We start from the raw sequence: 12,966 nt of genomic DNA, 5'->3' as shown, positions 1-12,966 counted from the left end.
GACTATCCACAACAGCCAATGATGGTTCTCAAAATAAGCTTAATAGTGAAGGGGGAAGTCCGGCCCCCAGGCCCTTAAGTTTCTGGAAATGTGGCCCTTTCAACAATTTAGTTGAAAAACCAGGTTATACAGTATTCTGTTACATTGTTAAAGGGGAACACTATCACCAGACCTATGTAAGCGTCAGTATATACCTTGATGTTGCAGAAAAAAGACCATATATATTTTTAACCGATTTCCGAACTCTAAATGGGTGAATTTTGGCAAATTAAACGCCTTTCTGTTTATCGCTCTTTTTGCGATGACGTCAGAGCGTGACGTCTCCGAGGTAATACAGCCGCCATTTTCATTTTCAACACATTGCAAACATTGGGTCTCAGCTCTGTTATTTTCCATTTTTTCGACTATTTTTTGGAAACTTGGAGACATCATGCCTTGTGGGTGTGTTGTCGGAGGGTGTAACAACACTAACAGGGAGGGATTCAAGTTGCACCACTGGCCCAAAGATGCGAAAGTTTCTGCCGCCAGACCCCCAATGGATGTGCGGGAGTGTCTCCACATTTTACCGGCGATGACAGACATGGCACAGAGATGTATGGATAACCTGCAGACGCATTTGCAACGATAAAGTCAACAAAATCACAAAAGTGAGTTTTGTTGATGTTGACTTATGTGCTAATCAGACATATTTGGTTGCGGCGTGACTGCCAGCTAATCGATGCTAACATGCTACGATAATCGATGCTAACATGCTATTTACCGGTGGTGCTAAAGCAGACATGGCACAGAGATGTATGGATAACCTGCAGATGCATTTGCAACTGTATTACGTTTCCTTCCACCCACATTTAATGCGAAAAAAACATTTACCAATCGAAGGATATAAGTTGCTCCAGTGTCACGAGATGCGAAAGTCCTGATCGTTTGGTCCGCACATTTTGCCGGCGACGCTAACGCAGCTATTCGGCCATGCTATGGCTATGAATAGCGTCAATAGCTATTCGCTCAATAGCTTCAGTTTCTTCTTCAATACTTTCATACTCCAACCATCCGTTTCAATACATGCGTAATCTGTTGAATCGCTTAAGCCGTTGAAATCCGAGTCTGAATCCGAGCTAATGCCGCTATATCTTGCTGTGGTATCTGCCATTGTTTGTTTACATTGGCAGCACAGTATGACGTCACAGGGAAATGGATAGTCGCATCGCAAATAGCGAAAATCAAGCACTTTAAAGCTTTTTTTAGGGATATTCGGGGACCGGTAAAATTTTGAAAAAAACTTCAAAAATACAACAAGCCAAGGGAACTGATTTTTATTGTTTTTAACCATTTTGAAATTGTGATAATGTTCCCCTTTAATAGCATTTATAGATCCATCCATCCATCCATCATCTTCCGCTTATCCGAGGTCGGGTCGCGGGGGCAGCAGCCTAAGCAGGGAAGCCCAGACTTCCCTCTCTCCAGCCACTTCGTCTAGCTCTTCCCGGGAGATCCCAAGGCGTTCCCAGGCCGGCCGGGAGACATTGTCTTCCCAACGTGTCCTGGGTCTTCCCCGTGGCCTCCTACCAGCTGGACGTGCCATAAACACCTCCGTAGGGAGGCGTTCGGGTGGCATCCTGACCAGATGCCCGAACCACCTCATCTGGCTCCTCTCGATGTGGAGGAGCAGCGGCTTTACGTTGAGCTCCTCCCGGATGGCAGAGTTTCTCACCCAATCTCTAAGGGAGAGCCCCGCCACCCGGCGGAGGAAACTCATTTCGGCCGCTTGTACCCGTGATCTTATCCTTTCGGTCATGACCCAAAGCTCATGACCATAGGTGAGGATGGGAACGTAGATCGACCGGTAAATTGAGAGCTTTGCCTTCCGGCTCAGCTCCTTCTTCACCACAACGGATCGATACAACGTCCGCATTACTGAAGACGCCGCACAAATCCGCCTGTCAATCTCACGATCCACTCTTCCCCCACTCGTGAACAAGACTCCTAGGTACTTGAACTCCTCCACTTGGGGCAGGGTCTCCTCCCCAACCCGGAGATGGCACTCCACCCTTTTCCGTGCGAGAACCATGGACTGGGACTTGGAGGTGCTGATTCTCATCCCGGTCGCTTCACACTCGGCTGCGAACCGATCCAGTGAGAGCTGAAGATCCCGGCCAGATGAAGCCATCAGGACTACATCATCTGCAAAAAGCAGAGACCTAATCCCGTGGCCACCAAACCGGATCCCCTCAACGCCTTGGCTGCGCCTAGAAATTCTGTCCATAAAAGTTATGAACAGAATCGGTGACAAAGGACAGCCTTGGCGTAGTCCAACCCTCACTGGAAACGTGTCCGACTTACTGCCAGCAATGCGGACCAAGCTCTGACACTGATCATACAAGGAGCGGACTGCCACGATAAGACAGTCCGGTACCCCATACTCTCTGAGCACTCGCCACAGGACTTCCCGAGGGACACGGTCGAATGCCTTCTCCAAGTTCACAAAGCACATGTAGACTGGTTGGGCAGACTCCCATGCACCCTCAAGGACCCTGCCAAGAGTATGGAGCTGGTCCACAGTTCCACGACCAGGACGAAAACCACACTGTTCCTCCTGAATCCGAGGTTCGACTATCCGGCGAAGCCTCCTCTCCAGTTCACCTGAATAAACCTTACCGGGAAGGCTGAGGAGTGTGATCCCACGATAGTTGGAACACACCCTCCGGTCCCCCTTCTTAAAGAGAGGGACCACCACCCCGGTCTGCCAATCCAGTGGTACCGCCCCCGATGTCCACGCGATGCTGCAGAGTCTTGTCAACCAAGACAGCCCCACAGCATCCAGAGCCTTAAGGAACTCCGGGCGGATCTCATCCACCCCCAGGGCCTTTCCGCCGAGGAGCTTTTTAATTACCTCAGCGACCTCAGCCCCAGAAATAGGAGAGTCCACCACAGATTCCCCAGGCACCGCTTCCTCCAAGGAAGACGTGTTGGTGGGATTGAGGAGGTCTTCGAAGTATTCCCTCCACCGATCCACAACATCCGCAGTCGAAGTCAGCAGAACACCATCCGCACCATACACGGTGTTGATAGTGCACTGCTTCCCTTTCCTGAGGCGGCGTATGGTGGTCCAGAATCGCTTCGAAGCCGTCCGGAAGTCGTTTTCCATGGCTACCCCGAACTCTTCCCATGTCCGAGTTTTTGCCTCCGCGACCGCTAAAGCTGCACACCGCTTGGCCCGTCGGTACCCGTCCACTGCCTCCGGAGTCCTATGAGCCAAAAGAACCCGATAGGACTCCTTCTTCAGCTTGACGGCATTCCTCACTGCTGGTGTCCACCAACGGGTTCTGGGATTACCGCCACGACAGGCACCAACAACCTTGCGGCCACAGCTCCAATCAGCCGCCTCGACAATAAAGGTTCGGAACACGGTCCACTTGGACTCAATGTCCCGCACCTCCCTTGTGACATGTTCAAAGTTCTCCCGGAGGTGTGAATTGAAACTCTCTCTGACAGGAGACTCTGCCAGACGTTCCCAGCAGACCCTCACAATGCGCTTGGGCCTGCCAGGTCTGTCCGGCATCCTCCCCCACCATCGCAGCCAACTCACCACCAGGTGGTGATCGGTAGAAAGCTCCGCCCCTCTCTTCACCCGAGTGTCCAGAACATGAGGCCGCAAATCCGATGACACAACTACAAAGTCGATCATGGAACTGCGGCCTAGGGTGTCCTGGTGCCAAGTGCACATATGGACACCCTTATGTTTGAACATGGTGTTAGTTATGGACAATCCGTGATGAGCACAAAAGTCCAATAACAAAACACCACTCGGGTTTAGATCCGGGCGACCATTCTTCCCAATCACGCCTCTCCAGGTTTCACTGTCGTTGCCAACATGAGCGTTGAAGTCCCCCAGTAGGACAAGGGAATCACCCAGGGGAGCACTTTCCAGTACTCCCTCGAGTGTACCCAAAAAGGGTGGGTATTCTGAACTGCTGTTTGGTGCGTAAGCACAAACAAGTGTCAGGACCCGTCCCCCCACCCGAAGGCGGAGGGAAGCTACCCTCCCGTCCACTGGGTTGAACTCAAACGTGCAGGCTTTGAGCCGGGGGGCAACGAGAATTGCCACCCCAGCCCGTCGCCTCTCACTGCCGGCAACGCAAGAGTGGAAGAGGGTCCAGTCCCTCTCGAGAGAACTGGTTCCAGAGCCCTTGCTGTGCGTCGAGGTGAGTCCGACTATATCCAGCCGGAACTTTTCTACCTCGCGGACTAGCTCAGGCTCCTTCCCCCCCAGTGAGGTGACGTTCCAAGTCCCAAGAGCTAGCTTCTGTAGCAGAGGATCGGACTGCCAAGTGCCCTGCCTTCGGCTGCCGCCCAGCTCACATTGCACCCGACCTCTATGGCCCCTCCCATGAGTGGTGAGGCCATTGGAGGGATGACCCACGTTGCCTCTTCGGGCTGTGCTCGCCATCGTGCCCCAACTCCGGGCCTGGCTCCAGAGCGGGGCCCCGGTGACCCGCGTCCGGGCGAGGGAAATCTGAGTTCATTTTGTTGTAATTCCATAGAAGTCTTTGAGCTGCTCTTTGTCTGATCACTCACCTAGGACCTGTTTGTCTTGGGAGACCCTACCAGGGGGCATGAAAGCCCCCAGACAACATAGCTCCTAGGATCATTGGGACACGCAAACTCCTCTACCACGGTAAGGTAGCAGCTCAGAGAGAAGGCATTTATAGATCCATTTCCACCAAATGTTCAATAACTTTAGGTTCCTGAAACCCTTAGCGTCTGTCTCCACTCAGCATCCATTGCACCGGTCCCCCAAGGGAGAGGATTAGTGATTTAGAAGTAGCTAAAACACTGCCGACTGGGGCCGGGATTTAGCCGCATGTCTTAAAGCACCTCTTGAAGGCGTTTCACTGTTATAATGTCACCTTTATTGTTGGTTTTTAAGCCAAAAGGCATCCGTTCTCCCTTTTCTTCCACACACTATGTCTGCTTGTAAGTACTCCGTGATTGTGCACTGCGATCATGCTCGTCTGCTCGTAAACCAGCAATGACACGACGTAACGATGACGGGGGCTTGACTGGGGTGTCGTTACTTTTCAGAGGCGGTATAGTACCGAATATGATTCATGAGTATCGCGGTGCTACATTAAAACACTAGTACACCGTACAACCCTAGAACAAAGTAAAGCATGTGTTACGTGACTGCATGACATTTAGACTTGCTGGCAAACATGTGTCCCTAACGCAATAACACAGCTCACCTTCTTCATGGCCAGCGTGTCCATCACATAAAAGACATTCCAAGGCACCCACACGGTTCTGTACTGGGTCAGGAACGGAGAGCGTTCAAAACTCAACGTAAGGGAAGCTCCACCGTTGGCCAGCAGATCAAACCTGCAGCACATTGCATAGGAATAACATTGAAATTAAAAACACATAAAGGGGAAATGTATTTTTTGGGGCGCTTTGTCCGTTATCTACAATGCTTAAGTGAGACACATGTTTTCTTCTCTTTTATGTGCATTCTAAATGGTGAAAAGCTACTATGAACAATGTATGTCTTTGTTTTTAATGTCTATTTTCTATTTTCTGCTGGACTTACTCTCTTTTTTATGCTGGGGCTGCCAAATATACTGTGATAGTGTACATAGCAATTGGTATATATTGTATATATGTTATAGACATATTATATCTGTATAAATAATATACTGTACACATATTAAGTATATATTGTATATATTTGCAGATATGTTATATTTTACATTGCTATACCTAGTCTATTTATACCTGCATTGTCCATTCCATCCTTACACTTTCCATCATTGTAACTAAGCTACTGTGTTGAACAATTTCCCTTCTGGATCATTAACATTTGTCTAAGTCTAAGTCTAAGTCATGGAATTAATCTACTCTGCCTATAAAAGGCTCTAAAACAGAGGCATCATCAGGTCCACATGGAGAAAAATCTACTCCCAAGACTGGTAAAATCCCGGCACGATAACGTAAAAATAAAGACAACTTCAGATGGTTTTCTTTGTTTAAAAATAGAATAATCACATTCTGAAATTGTACAAATCATAATGTTGAGTATTTTTTTACATTTACATGTTGCGGTTGTAGTTTGATCATTTTCCTCGACCGATTTACTAACGTCACCTGGTTTATTTTGTACATATGTGCCATCATCTACAACAGGGGTCTCAAACACAAGGCCCGCGAGACGTTATCTTGCAGCCCGCACCTTACTGTGTAAATGTAATGTTGGTGCGGCCCGTGAGTTTTATATGAATGGCGCTTTACAGCGTCACACTTGGGTACCCTCGATTTTTCCGGGAGACACACATTTTTCAGTGCACCTCAAGGGGTAATCACTCTCCCGATCCTCAAAGGGTAATTATTCTCCCAAATTTCAACCTAACAACAATGTTAACGGGACACCGTGGAGGCACTGTCTTTAACGTTCTCTGTAACTTTCAACATGCCAGCCCAGCCTTATGTCGTACTTTGCTTCTGTAGACGTAGTAAGCGACTGCAAGGCATACTTGGTCAACAGCCACACAGGTCACACTGAGGGTGGCCGTATAAACAACTGTGACACTGTTACAAATCTGTGAACCCACACCAAACAAGAATGACAAACACATTTTGGGAGAACATCCGCACCATAACACAACATAAATACAACAGAACAAACACCCAGAATCCCATGCAGCCCTAACGCTTCCGGGCTACAATATACACCCCCGCCCTCCAACCCCGCCCCCAATTGGCGTCACTATAGACAGCGATTTTAAACTAGACAAACAAGTCAATGGCGTTTTAAAATCGTGGTTTTATCACCTTCGTCTTTTAGTAAAGGTTAAACCGTTTTTATCTTTTAACCTTTTTGAACAAGTCGTGCATGCTTTTATTTCAAGTCGCCTGGACTACTGCAATGCACTTTATGCTGGCATTAGCCAAAAAGCTCTCTCCCGGTTGCAGTTAGCCCAGAACGCGGCAGCACGACTTTTAACAGGGGCCAGGAAACGCCAGCATATAACCCCAATTCTTCAGAGTTTGCACTGGCTCCCTGTTCATTTTAGAATTGATTTTAAAACATTGCTGTTTGTTTTAGTTTCAAGTTTCAAGTTTATTGTTCTTCGGTCAATGGTCAACAAAGCAAAAAAAAAAAAACAGTTGTACATTCATAGATTGAAAATAAAAAGTTGTACATTCATAGATTGAAAATGAAAAATGTTACAGACCGAAAGGGTTTAGGCTGAAGTTAAACACTTATTGCGCCTAACCCTATAAACAAATTCAAGTACAAAATAAACTTCCGAAAGTTATAAAAAGTCCTTTGCACAACATATTATAAATACACATTTTAAACAACATTATAAACAACATCATAAACAACATGAACGTAGTTCAATTTTATACACAGTACAGGCATGTGAAATATCCCTGTGTACATATAGACCTTTGCACTAATTATATATACAATATACACAAACAATTGTACTTCTATTATTATTTATATCTCATGTTTAATTTTTAATTAACATTAATCGTAGTATTAACTACAATGTTAATTCAAGAGTGATATATTTTTTCAAGACATTGGTCTTAAAGTGTTTTTTAAATGTGTGAATGGAACTGGAACATTTTAAGGAATCATCCAAGCTGTTCCACAGTTGAACTCCTCTAACAGAAACACATCTACTTTTTAAGCTTGTTCTTATTTTTGCTTTCTGAAAGAAAGCTGAACCTCTGAGGTCATAGGGATTCTCTCTGGGTTTAAATCTCACTTGTAAACATCCAGGCAGCATGTGGTTATGAGCTTTAAAAGCCACAATAGTAGTATTGAGGTCAACAAGATCGTGCAGTTTTAATGTTTTTAATTTAATGAACAGAGCATTGGTATGGTCATGATAATTCGCATAAGTTAGAATTCTAATCGCTTTCTTTTGAAGTAAAAATATAGAGTTGATGTTTGATTTGTAATTGTTTCCCCAGATTTCAACACAATAGTTAAGATATGGGAGTATGAAAGAATTATATAACATGATAAGAGCCTTTTGATTCACTGAGTTTTTAATTTTATGTAACATAGCAATATTTTTTGCCATCTTTGTCTTAAGTATATTTATGTACAGTTTCCAATTTAATTTATCATCTATATATATTCCCAAAAATTTTATTGAATACACCCTTTCTATCTCCATATCATCAATTCTTATATGGCGCTGTATGTTATTTTTCCTATTTCCAAAAATTATGTATTTAGTTTTATTTAGGTTGATTGATAATTTATTGGCATCAAACCATTGCTTTAGTATGTGGAGTTCAATCTCTACAGTCTCTAGGAGTTGGTCAAGGTCTTGCCCAGAACAGTACAGACTTGTATCATCAGCAAAAAGAATACAGTTGAGTTTTTTAAGTATTTTGGAAATATCATTAATATACAGTAAAAACAATTTTGGTCCCAGTACAGAACCTTGGGGTACTCCATGTGTTATGATCTTTTTGTCTGAATCTACATTGTTCATATGCACATACTGCTCTCTCCCACCAAGATAACTTTTCAACCAATCATGAGCAAGACCTCTGACACCATACCTATGCATTTTGTTTAAAAGTAATGTGTGATCAATGGTGTCAAAGGCCTTGCTCAGATCAATAAAAACACCAACAGCAAACTCCCTCTTATCAATTGCAGTGGTTACCTCCTCAACTAGTTCCATCACTGCCATGGAAGTGGACCTGTTAGATCGAAAACCGTATTGGTGTTCACTTAGCAAGTGATGCTTATCAATAAAACTGTCGAGTCTTGACACAAATAATTTTTCAAGGACTTTTGAAAATTGTGAGAGTAAAGAAATAGGCCTATAGTTTGTGAACTGATGCTTATCTCCACTTTTGAAGATGGGAATGACTTTTGCCGTTTTCATTTTCTTTGGGAAGACACCTTTTATAAAAGAAATATTGCAAATATAAGTGAAGGGAACAGCTATAAAATCAACAACTTCCTTGATCAGAGAAAAGTCCAAGTCACAGCAGTCTGTTGACTTCTTGTTTTCCTGAGAATTTACAATTGTTTTGATTTCACTTTCATTAACGGGGGAAATAAAAAACGATTCTAAATTGTTTTGAATGGTTTGTTCATTAAATTTTGCACTATTTTCAGGCTGTACAATTTCATTTGCTAGATTAGGTCCAACATTTACAAAAAAATTGTTAAAAGCATCAGTTATCCCTTTAGGGTCATTTATAGTTAGATTATTTTCTATAAAATAGCTAGGATGTTCCTTATGTGTCATGTTTTTTTTTTTAATGATACCATTTAAAACTTTCCACATACCCTGGATGCTATTTTTATGTTGTTCTAATAGGTTACAGTAATATGTTCGCTTGCAGTGCTTTATTATTTGTGTTAACTTATTTTTGTACGTTTTATATTTGTGTTCAGTTTCTTTGGTTCTGTACTTTAAATGTCTTCTGTAAAGATAATTTTTCTTTTTGCAAGACTTCAGTATACCTCTTGTGATCCACGGTTTGTCTTTAACGGTGCTGTCTTTAATGACATGTTTTTTAATTGGACAGTGCTTATCGTACAGTTTTATGAAAATATTGAGAAAAGTTTCATATGCCTCATCCGGGTCTGTGGAGGTATAAACCTCCCTCCAGTCTTGGGCACATAACTCAGACTTGAATGCTGCCATAGTTTCGTGTGTTTGATGTCTAATAAATCTATATTGGACAGCTTTTTTATCTTTTCTCCTATCAAAGAAATCGTGGAAAATGCTGAATACAGGTAGATGATCGCTTATATCATTAAATAGTAATCCTGCTGTTATTTGATTCTCCGGTTGATTGGTGAAAATGTTATCGATCAGTGTGGCAAAGTCTACGGTTATTCGGGTTGGTTTTGTTATAAGGGGAAAGAAATTATTACTGTACAATCCTGTTATAAAATCTGTTGTTTTGGTACTGTCCATGGGATTCATAAGATTAATATTAAAATCACCGCACACAATATGGATTTTATTTGACTTACTAAATATATAATCAAGTTTTTCATTGAATGTATCCAAACATGATCCAGGTGTTCTATAGACACAACTGACGTTTATTTGTTTTGATTTTTCTACTTCGATTTCTACAGTTATACATTCAAATACTCCAGCAATAGCAGTAGATTTGCTTTCAATCTTCCAACATTTTAAATCTTTATTTACAAAAAGTGCAACTCCTCCTCCCCTTTTTTCAACTCTGTTTGTGGTGAATAATTCATAACCATCCAATCTCATTTCACAGCACTTGTTATCGTCGAGCCAAGTCTCTGAGAATGCAACAACACTAAATTTTTTGAACTGGCTCAAATATTCAGTAATATTGTCAAGATTTTTAAACAAGCTTCGGCTATTGAAGTGTATTACAGTAAATGATTTGTCCGTATTCACACATTTAAATTGTTCATCTGTGTAGTACTCACAGTTTCTGGTAATATTTTTAAATCTTTACATGGACTGGCACCTCAATATATCTCGGACCTCATCCGAATTTATACTCCTGCGCGCGCTCTGAGGTCCGAGAGCCAGTTCCAGCTCGTGGTGCCCAAGACCAGACTTAAGACCAGGGGAGACAGGGCCTTCTCTGTGGTCGGCCCTAAGCTCTGGAACACTCTGCCGCTCCATGTTCAAACTGCTTCCACAGTGGAGTGTTTTAGGTCTCGTCTTAAGACCCACTTTTATTCTTTGGCTTTTAACACTACGTGAGTTGTGTGGTCCTCAGTGTTTTATATACACTTTGATTTCTATTTTACTGTTTTAATTGATTTTACCCTTTAAAATTGTTTTTAATTATATTTGTTTTTATATTGTTTTTTTATATCGGTTTTATATTTATTTATTTTTTGTTTTTATTCAGTCATTGGTGGAGCATAATATTGTTTTTTTAATATTGTTTTTAACATGGCTGTGCAGCACTTTGGAAACATTATTGTTGTTTAAATGTGTTATATAAATGAAGTGGATTGGATTGGATGTTCTCCCAAAATATGTTTGTCAATCTTGTTTGGTGTGGGTTCACAGTGTGGCGCATATTTGTAACAGTGATAAAGTTGTTTATACAGCCACCCTCAGTGCGACCTGTATGGCGTTGATCAAGGATGCATTGCAGTCACTTACAGTAAGTCTGCAGAAGCCTCATACGATACGTGACTGGGCCGGCACAAAGTTTGTATGATGGTGAAGCAGATGAGCCGGCGGGTTGTATAGGACGCTATAGGCAGTGTCATCACGGCACGCCCTCAATATTGTTGTCCGTGTGAAAATCAATCCGAGTAAAAATCGGGAGGATGATTATCCTGGGAGGTTGTCGGGAGAAGCCCTGATATTCTGATCTTTCCCAGAAAGATCGCGAGAGTTGGCAAGTATGTTGCTAGGGCGGGAAAGCCATCCAAAGAAGGTAAATTAATTAAAAAGTGCATGTTAGATTTCTTAAGAAATCTTTTCTTGCGGCCTAGCCTCACGCAGTTTCTGCATCCAGTCGCCCCCAGGTCAATTGAGTTTGAGACCCCTGATCAACAAAGATACAAATAATTGCTATTGCGACATCTAGTGGACATATTTAGATTAGCTGTTTCTTTTCATTTAAAAATTTATTTTTATATTTAGCAAAGTCATCCCGCAGGACGGATAAAAGCTGTTCGCGGGCCTGAATGTTTGACACCCCTGCTCTAAAATAATCTCCAAATAATCCCTTTCTTTTAGAAGAAATACCATTAGAGGAAATCCTGTGACTCCTGAATGAGACAAAACAAACATCATGTTTACGTGACCCACTTCCTGGGAAACTCATCAAGGAGCTGTTTGTAATAATAGGACTAGAAATGTCTGATAATATCGGACAGCCGATTTTAAATGCTTTAAAATGTAATATCGGAGATTATCTGTATCGGTTTCAAAAAGTAAAATTTATGACTTTTTAAAACGCGATGTAGGGAGAAGTACAGAGCGCCAATAGACCTTAAAGGCACTGCCTTTACGTGCCGGCCCAGTCACGTAATATCTACGGCTTTTCACACACACAAGTGAATGCAAAGCATACTTGGTCAACAGCCATACAGGTCACACTGAGGGTGGCCTTCGTTCTTCTGCTTCGTCTCCTTCTTGTTGTGTGTGCAGTTGTGCACTGAGCTTCAAAAGCCGTAGATGTTATTGTAGCGTCCGGGAAGAGTTAGTGCTGCAAGGGGTTCTGGGTATTTGTTCTGTTGTGTTTATTATGTGTTACGGTGCAGACGTTCTACCCAAAATGTTTTTGTCATTCCTGTTTGGTGTGGGTTTACAGTGTGGTGCATATTTGTAACAGTGTTAAAGTTGTTTATACGGCCACCCTCAGTGTGACCTGTAAGGCTGTTGACCAAGTATGCTTGCATTCACTTGTGCGTGCTTGAAATTAACGTTATCATTATCGCAGTTAAAAGATCATACAGCGTGTCAGAATTTCTTGACATCTTTGAGTAAAAACTATTGTTAAACCCGTCCAACGCTACATTCTTATGTGACTGGGCCGGAAAGCGAAAGCCTGGACAGCATGGGGCTGTTCAGGGGTGAAGGTTTCAGGTGAGAGAGGACGATAAATGCAGTGCCTTTAAGGCCCGCCCCCAATACCGTTGTCCGGGTGGAAATCGGGAGAAATTCGGGATAATGGTTGCTCCGGGAGATTTTCGGGAGGGGCACTGAAATACGGGAGTCTCCAGGGAAAATGGGAGGGTTGGCAAGTATGCTCGGTATCATCTTCGACCCAACTCTCAACTTTGCGCATGACTTCCTGTTCAACACAAGCATATTTTAGCTATTTAGGGTGATATTTGCTCATTTTCTGTATGATAACTAAGCAGATTTTATGTTAGAGTGTTTTACTTGTTTTATGGGTTTTGGTCCTAAATGATCTCAGTAAGATATTACAGCTCGTTGCTGAGATTTGATGACCTAAATT

At 43.0% G+C, this 12,966-nt stretch overlaps 1 protein-coding gene across 6 annotated transcripts in view; it reads right to left on the bottom strand.

Annotated features, from left to right (window-relative positions):
* Window positions 1–12,966, bottom strand: part of tenm3 (teneurin transmembrane protein 3) — a 779,964-nt gene that overhangs the window by 195,083 nt on the left and 571,915 nt on the right. For all 6 annotated transcript variants that reach the window (XM_061880866.1, XM_061880868.1, XM_061880869.1 and 3 more), the window contains one exon: window positions 5,244–5,376. In XM_061880866.1, coding sequence (XP_061736850.1) covers window positions 5,244–5,376 — 133 coding nt within the window. The remainder of the gene's footprint in view (window positions 1–5,243; window positions 5,377–12,966) is intronic.

The sequence above is a fragment of the Nerophis ophidion genome, linkage group LG20 (assembly GCF_033978795.1).
Source record: "Nerophis ophidion isolate RoL-2023_Sa linkage group LG20, RoL_Noph_v1.0, whole genome shotgun sequence".
NCBI lineage: Eukaryota > Metazoa > Chordata > Actinopteri > Syngnathiformes > Syngnathidae > Nerophis > Nerophis ophidion.
Note: the sequence above shows the minus strand (reverse complement) of the source record. Positions and strands in the feature narration are given on the sequence as shown.